This window comes from Balaenoptera ricei, chromosome X, assembly GCF_028023285.1.
Source record: "Balaenoptera ricei isolate mBalRic1 chromosome X, mBalRic1.hap2, whole genome shotgun sequence".
In the NCBI taxonomy this organism is placed as follows: domain Eukaryota; kingdom Metazoa; phylum Chordata; class Mammalia; order Artiodactyla; family Balaenopteridae; genus Balaenoptera; species Balaenoptera ricei.
In genome coordinates, this window is record NC_082660.1 from 106,258,920 (window position 1) to 106,277,339 (window position 18,420).

An 18,420-nucleotide genomic window follows, 5' to 3' on the forward strand; every position below is an offset into this window, starting at 1 on the left:
AGGAGAAAACAATTTCTCCTTCTTATGTCTTGGCGTTTCCTTGGTTGTGAAAGAGAGAAGTCTACTCATCTTGCTTTTTTTTTTTTTTTGTCTGTTCTGCTTAGTGTCTAAGACAGCTCTCTTGTATTTTCAGCAAATCTCTGCGACCAGAAAAGATTCCCAATCATGTGTTTGAGATTGATGAGGACTGTGAGAAGGATGAGGTAAAGATGGGGGCAACTGCACTGGTTTCTTCAAGATCACTTCTGCTGAGAGATTTCCCTGGGAAAAGATGAGGGAAAGAATTGTTTTTGAATGATCTGGGGCCAGCTTTCAAGCTGACGAGTGTCTTTAAAAAATTTTTTTAATTGTTGCATTTCCAAATGGAGCTTAGGAAAAATCAAGTGAAATGGGCTGTGATGTGTGTATAAACATGTTTTCCCACCTGTGGGACGCGCTTGTGGAGTTGCTTTTCCCGCACTGGGCATGTGGCATGGTGATTCATCTGAACTCTCCTGCCTGATAGATCCCTCTTGGGACAGATGGCCCGGATGTCTGGGACATTTTGAGGTGCAGTTTGACTGTTTATGTAATGCAGACTTTCCCAGAAGACAGTCCATACGATCCAGTAAATACTGAGTGCCTACTGTGTGCACGGCACAGAGCCTTTCATCCTGTAGTTAACAATTTCAAGTTTAATCAGGCATCGTCACGGTGGGGGGCGGGGGTAGGGGGAACTTTATGCTTTGGAAAGTCAGGCAGGGTCTAGTTCGTGCCCCCCAACTGTTTGATTAGATGCCAAGCCAGCTGCTGTTTTACTGATGGTTTTCGCTCTATTTCAGGATTCCTCATCGTTATGTTCTCAGAAGGGCGGTGTGATAAAACAAGGCTGGTTGCATAAAGCCAATGTAAATAGCACCATCACGGTTACCATGAAGGTAAGAAGTAGTTATTATATTATTTCATCATTTTAAGGATATTGCCATGACTAGCCTGTCTGGAAACAATATTTCTTTTTCAAAATTTCTTACAAGGAGCCCTAGCAAAAAAAAAAATCTTTAGTGAGAGGATTCTCACACATGTATGGAATTTAAGAACTCTGAAACCTCAGGATAAATTTAGAAGTACACCTTTTTAAAGAAATGTAATTATTATCTTCTGAATCAGGATGTTTAAAAAGGAGGCTGTCAGTTGAATGAAGAAAATAGCTTTGAAACAAAAAAGGCATCAAAGGTTCCTGTGTGGAAATGAATGTAAATGAGTAGAAAAATAGGGTACTCTATTTCCTTAGCAGGTATTAATTAGGTGCTTATTATACGCTGTTCACGGTGGGGAACATATGGCTCGCTAAGATGGGATCCCTGGCCTCCAAAAGCCTCCAGACTAGATAAGAAACATACCAAATTAACTACTATACCAAGCGGTACCTTAGTGCTGTCAGAACTAGAGACTTCTGTAGTCTGGCCAGAATAGCGAGTTTGTGTACGGGGTTTGTGCGTGGCTTTGAGTGCCTCGGACATGAGGTTGGCTTTTGTTCGGGAGGCTGTGGAGAGCCATTAAAATCCAAAGGTAAAACTAACAAGCTACTTGAAGATTCTGAGCAGAAAACCAAATGATTCCCTGATACCAAATATAACTGTCCTTTCAGATATTCAATAGAACATCATGTGGTTCGCCGAGGATGACTCACACTTGCATTAAGTATTAAAAGTCATTCTGTCTTTCACACAGCCTGCAAGCAGAAACCATGGTTGTCTACCAAGGGGAGACTCAAATTTTATCTTAATTTAATATTTTGCCTGCTGCTTTCCATTTAGTGGTCATGTCCTGTTCTCACTTTCATTTTCAAGCCCTGAAAATAACAAATCCAAGTGGTAGGATGCTTCCTATATGTCTCCTGCACCTAAGCCTGGGCCTCGGCACGTGGTGAGGATAAGAAAATCCACTTATTGATGACTTAATATGTGCCAGGCACCATGCTGAATGTTTCATATTCTGTATCTCTTTTAATCCTCATGGCAGCCCTAAGACACAGGTATTATTATTATTCTTGGGTGACAAATGTGGAAAGTGAGGCACGAAGAAATTCAGTGATTAACCCAAGGTCGTATAGCTTCGAGTTTTCAGAGGTGGGATTTGAACCAAGGAAGGCTGATGCCTGAGCCTGTGATCTTAATCAGCACGCTGTTGATGCTTCCTAGCTGAGTAAGTGAGACTCAGGCGTTTATCGTATTACCTATCAGTTATCGGGTTCCGAAGTGCATGTGTGAAGGTGAAAATTCTGGGCAGTTTGTTAGAAAATGCTTCTGTGGTTTTTGACTGCACCCCCTTCCCCTAACCTTCTCAAAATATTAAAATGCTTTACCCATACTTAAGCTTTAGTTCAACATTAAGTAAATATAATGTATGGAAATCTGGATTCCTAAAACAAGACATTAGGAAGTTAATATCTTTACAAAACAATTCACAGGATTCCTTTCAATAGTGAGTTATTCTAATGACTTTAAATTATAATTTGCTTTACATATAACTTTTTTAGGAGTTCATACATTATAAATCAAAATACAGTTGTCTGTAAAAAGTGCATGCTTTAAATTTTCTTTCATAATTTGTGAACTACAGATTGGTTAATATAGTAGGCAGAATAAAGACCCCCATGCAAAGGTGTCCATTCCTAATCCCTGGAATCTGTAAATGTTCCCTTACATGACAAAGGGGAGTTAAAATCACTAATCAGCTGGTAGGGAGGTTAGCCTGGATTATCCAATGTAATCATCATGGTCCTTTTAAACTGGAAGACGGAAGCAGAAGAGAAGAGTTGGGGAAAGAGATGTGAGGGCAGAAGCAGGGTCAGAGAGAGATGCTGTGTTACTGGCTTTGAAGATGGAGAAAGGGCCAAGAAATGGAAGCTGGAAAAGGCAAGGAAGTGGATTCTCCCCTAGAGCCTCCGGGAAGGAACACAGCTCTGCTCTAACCTTGATTTTAGCCCAGTGAGATCCATGTCAGACTTCTAACCTCCAGAACTGTGAGATAATACATTTATGTTGTTTTCAGCCTCTAAGTTTGTGGTAATTTGTTACAACAGAAATAGAAAAGCAATTCAATCAGTTAGTCAAAGATTGATTGTTTAGCTTTTGTATTGTCTACCCCTGAGATTGCAAACTCCACTGCTTACAAAGGCCAGGCAGGAACCATAAATTCATGAAGCGGGGGTGGGGGGGGGTGGCGGGTGTTGGGGGGGTGGAGGGGGGTGGGTCCGAGGCAACCTGGTGACCACGTGGCCTGGCTGAAGGGGACAGCTGCTGCTTGTTTCCAGCTAATCGTTGCTCTGCTGCTGCTGAGCTAGGCTCTTTGCTTTTCCTCTTTTTTATCCCCAGCTGTTCATATTTTGGCTGCTGCTTTCTTCTTCTTCTTTTTTTTTAAGTGACATATAATTCACATAAGATAAAAACACTTATTTCTTTTAAAACCTCTACCAAACAGTAGGCAGAGGAAGGAGAAGAAGAGTAAACCAATTTGGTCATATGTGCTACACAGTTCTTTTAAAAAAAATGTGTGAGGAATAATTTGAAATATAAAGGCCGTTAATGAGCTTTGGGAATTGTCTCTGGTTATGGATTTCATTTATCCCAGCTATTCTTTATTATGGATTGTGGCTCTCCATTTTGGATTTCTGGGAGCTGAAAATACACCCTATGTTCTTCTGGTTTTACCTCCAGATAAAGGTCCAGCCAGATTCAGTTAAAGGCGTCAGGGATTTTGCCAAGATATTTTTTTCCTATAAGAACTATGTTTTAACTCTTATTTAGTTTAGCATCGTTGAAATTCGTGGAAACTTGCAGTGTTTACTGTGCTCTCTCTCCCTACATAAACAGAGGGCGTGTGAGTATGGAGCAAGGCAGGGGGAGGATTGGGCATAGGTGGCAGTTTCGTAGTTGTTAGGCTGGAGGTTGGAGTGAGGGCCAAAGCAGAAATCCAGGCCCGTGAACTGAGGTGCACTGGAGACCTCAGGCTTGTATCCCTAGGTGCCCTGTACAGGATGGGGGATCATACACATTCTTCCTGCTTCAGGCCTGGATTGGCTCAGGCATAGACAGAAGAACTGCAGTAAAGGGCTGCAGAGTTCATGAGGCATTCTGAAAGGAAAAATTCTGCATATCTGTTTCTGCCATGTAAATCTTTGAAGTGAAGCATATTAATGCCTCTCCTAAGCAAATGGGAAGATGATTCACGTATGCTGTTGGCTGAGTCACTTTCCTGATCGTGGTGGCAGTTTTACCTTTGGTGCATCCAGAGTCCCCTGCCTGCAAGGAACTCCAGCCCACACTGATGACAAGCTTTGCTGGCTTCAGCAATGAGCACCACAGGGCTAGAGCTCGCAGATTTGAGAGCAAAGAGCCATTTCTATTAGGAAATTCAAGTGTTGACAGCCCCTGCAAATACACAGCAGACTAACCGGGAAGCTACAGCAGAAGGATCTGGGTATTAATCATGACTCATTGGCAAGTAACAGCCTACGGGAGCCATGCGTCTTCCCTCCTGTTTTATCTGCACTTCTTTGATGCACTGTGGTTTGACACCGGCCTGCAGATCCTTCTGGGGATGACAGGATTAAAGCAGGACAGCTTGGTGTCTTTTAGAGTGAGGTGTAAGTTTACAGATCTTTATTCACTTAAAAATTTCTGGATTTTAAAAACTGTGTAGAATCAGTCCTTTGGAAAGTTTGAAATCATGCATGACCACTTTACACTGTTTTTTATCAACAAGTCTGAGTCCTTTTCCTGGCCCTTTTGACTCTCAGAAATAAGGCAATCTAATAGCCATGAAGGAAGAGATAGAATCATGAGAGAAGGTTAGAAAGAAAAAAATGGAAGAAAGAGGGTTAGAAAAGACTCCGCAACGTCCAGTAGATAAAAGGAAATCAGAAGACTCCTACTTTATAAGTTCTTTTGAGAAAGCAACCACATGACCTGTGATGTGATGTGAATAATGTAGCCAAAGTAATTTGTATATGGGCTGCTTTAGAAAGTTCAACCTCCCTAACTAGCTGCCAGACAGTTTTGCAAGAACATTCAAGTCGATGGTGACGGGCTCTAGGGAAAAGGGGCTGGTAAAGGAACTAAGCTGAGTTCTTCATATTGGAAGATTGGAAGACCCCGTATTTATGGAATAAACCTTTGTATTTTCCCCAGTATACACCTTTCCGCCAGCTAGGTCAGTTTAGATATAGTCTGCACAATTTTCTGCAGTTGTCATTATTTTCCCAGAAGTGCTTGCTGAGCTTCCCCATTATCGGCTGAGAACTAGCCGCGAGGAACCCAGGCTACAGGAGAGCTGCTAATGATGTGTGTCACTCTCCAAGTCACAGTTCTCAGTGCCCGAGCATGTCCTTTCACGGAGGCGGCTGTTGGCCACACGCAGCTCTCGCAGAAGCTCTGTTGGTTGTCTGGGCATGGTGACCACCTTACTCAGCTCATAATTGCTTTGTTCTCGGTGTTCATGTTAAAACAAGACAAGCCTTGTCATAGGTGATTAATTTCCCCAATTTGTACCTTCTAGATAATGAGAACACACCCCACTGCCACTCGTCAGCTCCTGGGAAAGTTTTGGAGAGAAGTTTTAGATAGCATAGAGAATAAATGATCCGTCAGGCAGAAACTCCAGTCCTAACAGAAGCCTCCATGCTCTCTTTCCCAAGTAGCTGCTAGAGACATCTGCTTTTCTCAGCTTCTCTCCATATCAGTGAAGGAATTTAGTGTGGACTAGATAGCTCTGATATTGGACATGACCTTCCCGTGGTATTTAGAACTGTTTTTCCTAAGGGGTATAATGATGTATGGAATAAGGAAGAATCTGATCTTGACGGTGGTTTTTCATTTTAAAAAAATCTGCTATAGATTCTTGGCCAACCCATTGGGACACCCACCTTTATGCATCTTCTTGGCTCAATTTGGTCACATTCCTCAAGCTCCCTCCTCCCCGTTCTTAGCAATTAAACATTGAAGTGTCTGGGTATGTTATCAGGGTTGCAAGTTCAACTGCTTGATGTATGACTCACTTCCGGTGCCCTCCTTTCCTTCCTCCCTCCCTTCCTTCCTCCTTCCCTCCCTCCCTTCCTCCTTCCCTCCCTCCCTCCCTCCCTTCCCTCCTTCCTTCCTTCCTTTCTTTCTTTCCTTCTTTCTCTTTCTTTCTTCTTTTTTCTTCTTTGCACAAAACAGAGCCATTTGTTATATATCCAGAGTCTAAAAGTTCTCACTTATTCTTTGACTGTTACGGGAGGGTTTTTGGCCTTCTGCAGTGGGAGAACAACAAATCAAAAGAGGATTTTACCTAAGAAAACACAGATGATATTAAAATAATTGCTGGGAGGCCAAGGTCACTATGTTTACTGGAACAAAGAGAAGAGGAAATCTTTTCTTTTTGATATATTAATACACTGCATGCTCAAGTCTCCCAGTCCGTCTCTCACAGCTAACAAACGGATTACACTCATTTTATTGGGTAAGGGATTTCTCACTAACTTGTTTTTTTTATGTTTCCATTTCCCTCATTCATTGGTGACTGTTTAAAACCATTTATTAGGGGCTTCTTATGTGCCAGACAGTATTAGGAATCAATGAGTTCATCATCACCAAATATATCTTGAATACCTTATTAGTACAAGGTGTTGGCACTGTGGAGGGTAGAGAGAAAGAGAGGTGTAACATGTAGAGTTTAAACCTGTTTGGGGAGATGAGACACACAATAATAATGTATTGTTTCAAGGTGGTACAGAGACCCAGTGCTATATGAGTCCAGATCACTGTGATCTGGGGTCAGAGAAGGCTTCTTGAAGGAGGTGGGGCCTCCAAGGAAGGGAATCAGAAAGGAGGTGAGGGTGGCAGGCAGTGTGTACAGGACAAGTGTGTTAGGTGAAGTTGAGTAGTCATGGGAGATGGAGTTGATTTGGTCCTTTGGTATTGCCCCGTGCCTCAGTTTCTCCTCTGTAACATGGAGATGATAACAGTACTTTCCACATGAGGTCATTATGAGGATTCACTGATGTAATATGAGAAAAGCACTTAGCCAGAAACTGTAACGTAGTAAGCACTCCACAGATGTCACAGATTGTTATTATTTTATATTATTAGTAGGATTGTGAGAGCACCTTGAATACCAGATCAGGCATGGGAGCCTTACCATGTGGGTAACTGAGGGTCATTGGAAATTTGAGCAGGACCATGACATGCTCTAGGAAAGAAAAATTAATTTGTCTCTAATGAGAAGGGTGGATTGTAGACCCCTCCTTTTAGACTTTGCTTCAAACTAAATAGTTAAAAAATCTCCAGTGCCTAGATATGATAGAATTATCAAAGAAAAGCTATTTGATTTTTAACCAGTCTCCCAGACAGTAGACCTATGTAATATATTAAAACTTGGTAGGGCTGTAAAATGATACAGTGGAGAGTGATGAGTGATATATTAGGTTGCCAACCTACTGGTAGGGGTATTCAGCAGGATGGCGTTCCTGACATTCTGGTATAATTAACTGCAGTTCAATTTTCTGATAAGTCGTGGGGTTTTCTTCCCCATTGTTTCTTTCATCTTTGCTTCGAACAGCTCTGAGACCCAGTGTGTCTCCTGCTCTCCTGCTTTCTCCTTTTCCTCGCTGCCTCTTTTTTCCTGTTCTGTCTGAGACATGAGTCAAGTAAGTTTCCCCCGCCCCATTTCTACATTGCTCCTGGCCCACCTACTTTGCCAAAGCCTTCAGACCATCCTTTCTCAGGGCTCCTGGTTCATAGAACTTAGCAGTAAATAATTACCCTCTAGGGAACACACGTAGGTAAACACCCTTGAGATTTGTTATATAAAATGATAAAAGGCTGTCCTCATTTTGAGGATGTTAGGTGCTCAAACTTTCTGGCCTTCCATCTTTGATTCAACCGAGTGACAGAAGGCCTTTGTTCCTGCTCCAGAAAGGGTCATATGGTAAATGTTCAAAAAGTTGTCATCCAGACACCTCAGGGCCTTCAGGAGACTTGGCAGGACCTGTTCCCAGAGAATTATCTCCTTTGGCTAACTCTCTATTTTATTCTTCTGGGTGGTCTGAGTGGGGCACTCATTAGGAACCATGCCTCTCACTGAGTACGGTGGGGAATTTTCAGCTGTGTTCACCATCTAGGAAAAATAATAAAGGTGCGGAGGAGGAAAAAGAATATGGGCGTTACAGAGAAACACCCTTCTATTCGATGAAACCGCTGGAGAATCTGTACTGGAGAATGAATTATTCATTCATTCCTCGTTCATTTTGTAAAATTTTATTGCTCTCCAGGCGCTGTTACAGGTACTGGGGCTACAGCAGTGGATGAGACTTGGACCGTAACAGTTTAAAAGAGACAGACAGCAAATAAATAGACAGATGAATAAGATATATTTGGATAGTGATCATTCTATGAAAAAGATAAAATAAGGTTCCGCCATGAGGGCAGGTAGTCATAGAAGGCCTCTCGGAGGAGGTAAAATTCAAGTGAAGACCTGAAAGAAGCTGTGGATATGTGGGGCAAGAGGCTTTCAGGCCAAGGGGACATGAAGTGCAAAGGCTCGAAGAAGGCTTTTTTGTTTGAGGAACAGCAGGTAAGCCAGTACAGCTGGAGCAGCATAATTAGAAATAAAATCCAAGAGGTAATCCAAGGCCAGAGCCTGTACATCATCCCAGGCTATGGGGGAAGGATCTTGGGTCTTATTCTAACCTTGATGGGAAGCCATTGGAAGGTTTGGGCAAGATTCTCTTTGTCATTGTCCTATGATTCTGATTCCAGTTCTACCATCGACTTGTCTGTGTGAACTTGAGTGAGGTCTTGGTCTCTCAGTTTGCTGTTAGGTAAAATGTGGATAATAATGCTTATCCTCAAGTGACATTAAAAGAATTAGCTCTTGGTTACAAAGGACTTGAGGCCTTCAGATGAAAGGTATGATATAGGGTAATTACCACTGTTCTATATAGTCATTATTTTAACAGTTGTCTTCTTTTCAAAATGGAAAAAAAACAACGTAGACCGGTACCCTAAATAGCAACATTAAAAAAAGTCCTGGGTCTTCCCTGGTGGCGCAGTGGTTGAGAATCTGCCTGCCAATGCAGGGGACACGGGTTCGAGCCCTGGTCTGGGAAGATCCCACATGCCGCGGAGCAACTAGGCCCGTGAGCCACAACTACTGAGCCTGCGCGTCTGGAGCCTGTGCTCCGCAACAAGAGAGGCCGCGATAGTGAGAGGCCCGCGCACTGCGATGAAGAGTGGCCTCCGCTTGCCACAACTAGAGAAAGCCCTCGCACAGAAACGAAGACCCAACACAGCCATAAATAAATTAATTAATTAAAAAAAAAAGTGGGACTCCTGATATTCATCCCACTTAAAAAAAAAAAAAAAAGTCCTGTTTCTGACTTCCCTTTTTGGTTCCATATGAGATTTAGGATACTCCTTTCTTCTTTGAAAAGTACCTTAAAAGCTTCCCAGAAGTGGAAACCCAACATATATCATAGAATATTAGAATGAGAAGACGTCTTCGAGATCTTACAGATCTGTCGTTGGGGCAGAGTCTGCTGTCTCTAGAAATGATTTTTTTAAAAATGTCCTTACTATGCAAACTGAGTGCTTTAAGCCTGTAGGAAATCGCTTGGGGAGTGTGGCCCCCAGCTGGGAAGGCTGCTGTGTTATTTGTTCCTTTTCAATAAAATTATTTGTAGATCATGAAAAAAAAAAAAGGATCTTACAGATCATTTGATCTGATCCCATCATTTTACAAGTGAGGAAACAGAGAGAAATTGAGTCTTGAGGACAGTTTCACTGCTGGGGAGCAGGAGTGCTGGGTGAGAATCAAGATCGTATGACTTTCAGGCATCTGCTCTCTCCCCAGGTTCACGAGCTCCCTTACCTCAGTGTCACATTTAGACATAATTGCAATGTTACAGGAAGTGATTTACTGTAATTTCAGATCCCTTTCCACCTCTATTGTGATGATCGTGCTTTGCTAATATTGGAAATGGCGGCTGCCGCAAAACATCTTTGCTTGGTGAGGGAGCTGTACATGAAAAAAATTTTGCAGGCTATAATTTGACTCTGTGCCACAGATGTTTTGCTCTGTGTTTTCCCTTCCTCTGTTGCTGGCTAAGGACTCTGCCAATGGAGTCTACAGACTATACCACTGAATCTATGAACTTTGAGTTTTAGATTTGATCATGGTTCAGATTCTAATCTGGTTGTAATTTTTATGTTAATTTTTGCCTGGAAAATGTATTTTAATTTTTGTCATATGTAAGTATTGTGATAACTTCTAAAAAGTGGTGTTTTGTTCATTTGAAATCAGCTCATTATGTCATTTTAGGTCTTCTGGTTCCATCAATTTAATAACAGATACGAACCACTGTCATGAAAATAAGCAAACATAAATATATATATATATATATACACATATATATATGATCACCGTTATGATTAACATTTTCCTTATATATGAATCTAGATTTCTTCATTATAGTTGCAGTAAACTTAAACGTGGGTAAAATGATATCTCGCGCACACACACACACACACACACACACACACACACTTTCTGTGCCTTTGTATACTGATGCAGTAATATTTACTTGATTGGCATTGAAAAACAAAGTGGTATTTTCTTCTTGGACTTCTTTCTGTTGATACCATATAGCCCACAGGGCCCCTCCCTGAAATAGAAGCAGTACGCATTTACCAGTCTAACCTGTTAGGGTGTTCCTCACACTGGTATATTTTTGTCATTCATTCTAAAATCAGGGATATTTGAACAAGTCAAAAATAACTACAAGCGTATGATTTCTTTTTACTGGTTTTCCTTAAAAGAAATGCCCCTTAACCTATTTCTATATTTTGCTTACTCTCATGCCATGGAGAAATGAATTGTTGATATTTTAGATACTTTGCCAAGAGTTAAGTAGTTTTCAAGAATAATCTTGCCAAATAATACTCTTTCCATAATTAAAGTTCTTAAAATAATCAGAGATCATACTGGATTATCAGATGGGTGATTGAAAATGGCTAGCTTAGGTCTTAAAGCTGACTTCTGTGAGTAAGACAAGATGCATAGGAATGCATTTCTTCAATATGATCACCAAGAGGCTATTTCCTAGTCTGTCTTCCCATTCCCGCCCTGAAATGCTTTTAGATCTCTTAACCAGGGGAATTTTACTATAACAAATGCTGAACACAGCTTGCAGTCTGTGGCTTACTGAAAGAAGCATAGATTCATCAGAGAGCTCTGAATCCTAAGCCTAACCCTTTTTCCACCTCCTTCATCAGGTCCAAGAGTCTTTTTTTTTTTTTTTTTTTTTTCAAGAGTCTTTTAAGGGAGAGTAGAGGGGCAGAATAAATGAATCAGGCTGTCTTTTCCTCCTTTTCCCCATTCCTGTGGGCTTCGCTGTGACTTGTAGCAGCAGGCTACTCCTTAACTGTTGTGAATCCCTAATTTCAAACGCGTGGCCCAATCACATTGGGCCTTTTGACTCAAATCTCAGCATACAGGGCGCTGAACAGCAACTGGTGGCAACTAATTGCTCTCAGTATTTCCCTGTGAGTGTGTTATAAGCTGGACTCTTGGGAGTGGGGACACTGGAGCAGCATAGGTGAGTGCAATAAGATGTGCAGGTGAGATGTAACTGTATGATAGAGGGTGTATGTGTGTGTGTGTGTGTGTATGTATGTGTGTATGTATACACCCTTGGATTTGTGGTGAGGTGAACGAAATTATAAGAATCCAGTCATGGTTTGCAATTAAACAGGAGAAGGATGCTGTAGCGAAATGGATAGTGATTCAGATACAAAAATGCTTTATGAACTTTAAAGTGTTAAAACTTCTTCTCCAGATATTTGACTGAGAGTAAACCACTTGACTTCAAGCTCTCCATCTTAAAACAAAATCAAGATAACGGTAATTCCTAATGACTTCCCCAAGTTGTCTGAAGATTGTCCAGATATAATGCGTGTGGCAAGCCCTTCAGGGTTTTTTGTTCAAATGCAATGTATACATAACAAATGTGTCACTGCTGGTTTTTCCCCCATAGGTGTTCAAGAGACGGTATTTTTACTTAACCCAGCTTCCTGATGGTTCGTATATTCTCAATTCCTATAAAGATGAGAAAAATTCAAAAGAATCTAAAGGTTGCATCTACTTGGACGCCTGCATTGATGTTGTTCAGGTAGGGTTATTGATCAACTATTAAGAACCTCAGTATTTTTCTGCCTTGGTTAATGACATCTGCATCCACCAAAACATTCATACTAGCAATTCAGAATCCTCTTCAGAGTTCCCACTCTCCCTCTGTGCCACTATTCAAGTGTCTACCCAGTCCTTTGGAGTCTGCTCCAGAGTGCCTCTTGAATCTCTTACCTTCTTTCCATTCTCACTGTCTTCCTCTGGTTCCCCCTTTCATCCTCTCTTGCCTAGAGTCTCACCTTCCTGCCTTCTGATGTGTCGTCCGGCTTCCTAAGACGTAGATGGGGTCCTTCACTTGTCTCGTCAAAACCTTTTGGCTCTTGATTTATTGTCTTGCCGAGTGAGCTCGAAATCTCTTACCAGGGCATTGCAGGCCCGCAGTGATTTGACCTTACTCTCCTTACTATCCCCATCCCCCCGGCATCCCCATACACATTCTGTGCTCTAGTCACACCAGGCTAAGCACTCCGCTGAGTTTCACGCCTATGTGCCTTTCTTACATTTGCTTCTCTGCTTGGCATATACTTCCCCTTCTGTTCCTGTTTGAATCTTATCTTTTAAGACTTGGCTCAAATGGGACTTGTGGCGTGAAACATTTTTTGTGTTCTTCTTCACCCTCATGGAATTAAGCTCCACCTCCCCTGTGCTACCACTGTACTTAGCTCTGCACGTTCCTTTTTGGATTACAGGGACCATGTCATATTCATGTCTGGGTCCCTTATAGTAATTAGCAGAGTTGTACGTACAGTAGGGGCTTAACAAATGTTTGCTGATTTGAGTTACTGAGGAGGCAGGGACATTAGGGTTAGCATGGATGGGGTGGGAAGCAGAGGGCAGAGAGATGATTAAATAGGAAGTTGATTGACCGTGGGATAGGAGCCATTACTACAGAGCCGGGGTGGCCTGGTCGACAAGAAGGGGCACTGCATTGAGTGGAAGGCAGGAGATGTTGGTTCAACACCCTCAACCTACCTGAATCTTAGTTTTCAGAACTGTAAAGTGGGATTAATGATATCTACTCGCTTTATCAAATGAGATTGTCATGAGGAGCAAGTAAAGAAACACTTTAAAACATAAAATATAAAAGATATAAAGATCTATGTGAATAGAAGTTGCCTTCTTTTATATATATATATATATGTGACAGCTTTCTTATCTACTGGAAGGAAGAAGGCACATACAATTCCCAGATTTTCTCAATTAGCTCTAGTCCGGATTGACCTCCTTTTCTGGTGCTCCCAGACTCTGCTTTCCCCTCTATTTATGATTCCCTCCTCCCAAATATTTTCAAATATATAAATCTTTATGACTTGCTACAGCAGTTTAATTTCATACTTTACTATGCTTTGAAGATGAGAAGGAGGAACTTTTCTTGGTTCCTTCTTGAATGATGACCATGCACTGGAAAATTATTGATTCATGAGCCTTTCTTGAAATTAATGCTGAGGTATTTGGGAGGGGGGGAGAGTGTGTCATTTCTTTTGTCATGACAGAGAAGGTGGTAATATAAAAGAGGTGTCATCGTGTTTGAGGAAAGGAAGAGGCTTTTATTTTCCTTGTGTGCTAGTATTCAGCCTGGGCCATTTCCATCATTTTTATGGAGAGCCACAATCTAATATGACCCAACTACAGTCTTCTTTTATGCTACTGTGATGCATTTCATATTCTGCATGGCAGAGTGAATTAGATAGTGATATTGCATTTTATGGTGTGATATAAAGCAAGTACCAGGTTTATTTCAGGTCACATTTAAGCTTGTTTTTAAGGGCTGATTTTGAAAACCTATGAATATGCCAGGAAAACTTTAAGCAGGGTGGAAATAGTAAAACATTTGCTTATTTTTATGGTGGTAGTTTGATTATCCAAATGTGGAGGATGTCAGAAGGCCTTAAATGATAATACTCACTCAACGTGTAGTATTTTATGCCAACTTTGTGCATGTACTGCCGTGCTCAGTACTGAGGGGAATAAATAAGATGTTTGACATGGTCATTCATCGTCTTGGAATTTCTGTTCCTTGTTGAAAGAAGCAATTCTTTCATGAAAGTATTGACGTACATATGTGCTGAGCTGAGGTAAAAATAAATAAGCTAATGAAATCTAATATTAAAAGGGCAACTAAACTAACTGAACACGTCTTTTTTTTTTCCCCCTCCAGTGCCCCAAAATGCGCCGTCATGCTTTTGAACTCAAGATGTTAGATAAGTATAGCCATTATCTGGCTGCTGAAACTGAGCAGGAAATGGAGGAATGGTTGATAACTTTGAAAAAGATTATTCAGATCAATACCGACAGTTTAGTGCAAGAGAAAAAGGAGACGGTAGAGACAGCACAAGGTCAGAATTTTTAAATGATTCATTACTGAGGTAAAGCCCTTGTCTTTAATCCATGGGAATGTCCTTTGTGTAGAGTGAATATAGAACTCTTAATCTTGAAGGTTGACCTACTTCTTCATTAAAAGTGACTATGGAGGTTGATAGGGTTTTCTTTTCTTTCTTTCTTTTTTTTTTAAAGAGTTGATGCTACATGGGCTCTGACATATGAAATATAACCAGACTGAAACAGATAGGGAATTCATGGCAGATTTTCAAAAGTCCATTAGAGTTTTCCCTGTGCTTTCATAATCAAAATTCTTTGCAATAAATCTAGTAGGAGGGGTTGGGGTGGGAGAGAGAGATAGTTAGGATATTCCGCTTAGGTGATTAGTAATGGCCTGCATGGTTTAGAACATCTGCTTTTAATGAATTCGCAGATGATGAAACTAGCAGCCAAGGAAAAGCCGAGAACATCATGGCCAGTTTGGAACGGAGCATGCATCCGGAACTGATGAAGGTACATCTTTCTGATGGCAACTTGCCTTCAACTGAGACAATGCAGGATTAGCTATTAAAGTTTGAATGCTGGATTCCATGTGGCAATGTCGTTTCTAAGATTAAAAACCACAACAAATGAGTGAAACAGGTAGAGATGGTAAAAGAAAAGTTACACTCCTAAAGCTGGACCTGTAAGTGCCAACTAACAGTTTGGAAAATGTTATTTTTTTCCCTAGATGCCAAGAAGTACTTGTAGGCTTTTGTGACTTTATTAATTTTATCTGCTACTTCTTATTCAGTTCAGTTACTGTATGCCATTCATACACTAACTATTCTTCATTCAAGGGGCTCTTGATGAAGATTGAACATGATATTCAATCTAATGATTTGTATACGTTTTGTATGAAAATCATAGTCTTTCTATATGTGAATGCCTATGTATATGTATATGAATAATTTCATCAGATAAAGATTTTGGTTAACAGACAGCGTTTGTGTCAGTTACCCTGCTCTTTGGTGTTTGAAGTGAGCCAGTTTTGAAAGTGTAGAGGGGATTATCATACCTATCTTAGTAGGTTACATATATTACTCTGTGGACTCTCTACTATAATAGATTAGAAGGTTATGACCCATTTCTTCATTTAAATCCTTGCCAAACCTATTTATATTTTTACTTTATTCCTCTTCCTGAACTAATAAGTTACACAGGTTTTTAGATGTTACTTTTTTCTAGTTTAAATTTACCGTTCTCTTAAGCTTCAAAGCTGTTTTCCAAAATTTAGGAATGCACTCATGATCCCCTGTAGATTTTAATGTATCCCCTCTGAGTCTTTGTCATTCCAGACCGTAGAGCCCGTTATGTTTTTCCTAAAGTGATGGAATCAGAATTGTGTAGAATATTCCATGGATAGCACCATGGATATATAAAAGATAGTGTTTTCTCTCGTTTATTCTCTTTTACATCCAAAGTCTCTTGTATTTCTTTTTTTGTACTATGGGTTGAACAGTATTCTTGGTATTATAAAAGGCATATAGAAAGTATAAGAAGCTGATCTATAGCTTATTTATGGGTCATGGTGACTGTGACTCTCTGCCCAGCAAGCATTCTTTATCCACCTTAAGTACTTGGAAATGGAGAATAGTATATTTTTGAAGCTGTGGCAGATTGCTAGTTTCACATAAACTAGATAATTAAATGGCATTTAATACTGTTTTGAAGGAAATGGAGTAATGTTTTGTGTTTGTGTGTGTGTGTGTATATATATGTTTGTTTTAATTTTAGTATGGAAGAGAAACTGAACAGCTGAACAAACTCAGTAGAGGAGATGGAAGACAGAACCTCTTTTCTTTTGACTCGGAAGTTCAGGTATTAATGATATATTTCTTTAAATAATCCTAGAATAGTTGCTTATTCAGATAAACAATGTCTGAAATGTTGAAATCACTGATTTTTGCACTACTGGGCATATCTATTGCTTTATACTTGTCTTGCTTACTTTGAACAAGTAGCTTAACAGCTAACTTCACTAAGAGGACTAGCGTATATACGAATAGTTTGGGACAACATATATATATATATTTTTTTTTCTCTCAGTTCTTTATATTCTTTTCACTTCATCTCACTCCTCAAAATGGATAAATTAAAGAGTCCTTAACAATGGTTTCAGTGCTTTTAACCCATTAAATACAATTGTGATCCAGTAGCAGTGAATATCTACAGTATAAGGAACACCAAGTCATAAGAGACGTGTTTATTTTCCACTTGTGATGTAGGCCTGTAGAACTGGGATAATTTCACGTATCTCACTTTAAATGGAAAGCGGTGCAGGGAAGTGCGGGTTTATGTGCACATGCGTATTTTAATCTCTTTCATGAGAGTGAGGCACTTTTTGTACTAAGATATATAGGTAGTTAATATTTAATTCCATGATATTTTCTTTTTTTTACCTTTTTAAAATATTTTTATTTTATATTGGCGTATAATTGGTTAATAATATTGTGTTAGTTTCAGGTGTATAGTGCAGTGATTCAGTTATACATATACATGTATCTATTCTTTTTCATATTCTTTTCCCATTTAGGTAATTCCATGATATTTTCTAATTAAATTGCTGATATTTTAAAATGGAAAAATTCTGCAGTGTATAAGTATTACAAATATTTTTCCTAATGGAAACTATTTCACAAGAAAATGAACTTATTTGAGGGAAGATGAATATTTTGGTTTTCTTTTCAATTTTTCTACATGAGATTTCTAATTAAAATCTGTGGAATTTTTTTAATAGAAAAGTATGCATTATATAAGCATTATAGTTTTTTCCTCAGTGAAAATGTCAATACAATATAAAATAATTTGGGGAAGACTGATTTTGTTTTCACTTCTTTTTGCTTCATACAGTTTTCTTTCTTTTTTTTTTTTTTAAAGAGGAGCCTCCTCTGATCTTTTTTTAAAATAAATTTATTTATTTTATTTATTTATTTTTGGCTGCATTGGGTCTTCGTTGCTGCACGAGGGCTTTCTCTAGTTGCAGCGAGCGGGGGCTACTCTTCGTTGTGGTGCACGGGCTTCTCATTGCGGTGGCTTCTCTTGTTGCGGAGCACGGGCTCTAGGCGCGCGGGCTTCAGTAGTTGTGGCTCCCGGGCTCTAGAACGCAGGCTCGGTAGTTGTGTGCCACAGGCTTAGTTGCTCTGCGGCATGTGGGATCTTCCCAGACCAGGGCTCGAACCTGTGTCCCCTGCACTGGCAGGTGGATTCTTAACCACTGTGCCACCAGGGAAGCCCCCACTTCATACAGTTTTCTAACTAAAAGTTTTTAGTCTGAAATGGAAAAAGTATATAGTCTATAAATAATGCAAAAGTTTTTCCTTAATAAAACACCACATGAGAAAATAAAATTATCTGGGGAAAATTTGTTTTAAATGTTTCCTCTCCCTTTTCCTCCATAGCACTATTATATTATTTGTGTAAGTTGTATGAATTAAAAAAAAAAAAAGGATATAGCAGGCCTTGGGAATGTTAGTTCTAAGATATTCATTCAGAAATTTACTCATTCCAAGCATGTCTGAGCCTTTGATCCCACCCCTCACCGTCATGATTGGGCTCTAATTGAACATGTCAGACTCTTTGATTGTATACAAAGAAGCCAATTGACTGTGGTTGAAACTCAATCTAGTGTCTTTAAAAAATCTGTGGTGTAGTGTTTTTGTGGTCATGGAACTGAACTGATATTATGTTTGAGTTGTTTATCTGTGAGCTACAGTGAGAGAAAAATTCACAGTTGCAATGAAAGTTTGACAGAAAATTGAGTTCAGTGTTGGTTATGGAAGGCAGTTTCACTACAGAGAAATCCAGGTTGTGTGTGTCGAGTACTTTTCTAGGTAGTCAGTGTCATCCTATAATATC

General features: G+C 40.0%; 1 protein-coding gene across 3 annotated transcripts in view; it reads left to right on the top strand.

Moving 5' to 3' along the window:
- DOCK11 (dedicator of cytokinesis 11) overlaps positions 1-18,420 on the top strand; it is a 196,636-nt gene that overhangs the window by 42,481 nt on the left and 135,735 nt on the right. For all 3 annotated transcript variants that reach the window (XM_059909928.1, XM_059909929.1, XM_059909930.1), the window contains exons 5-10: positions 134-203; positions 822-917; positions 12,053-12,187; positions 14,363-14,540; positions 14,957-15,036; positions 16,300-16,383. In XM_059909928.1, coding sequence (XP_059765911.1) covers positions 134-203; positions 822-917; positions 12,053-12,187; positions 14,363-14,540; positions 14,957-15,036; positions 16,300-16,383 — 643 coding nt within the window. The remainder of the gene's footprint in view (positions 1-133; positions 204-821; positions 918-12,052; positions 12,188-14,362; positions 14,541-14,956; positions 15,037-16,299; positions 16,384-18,420) is intronic.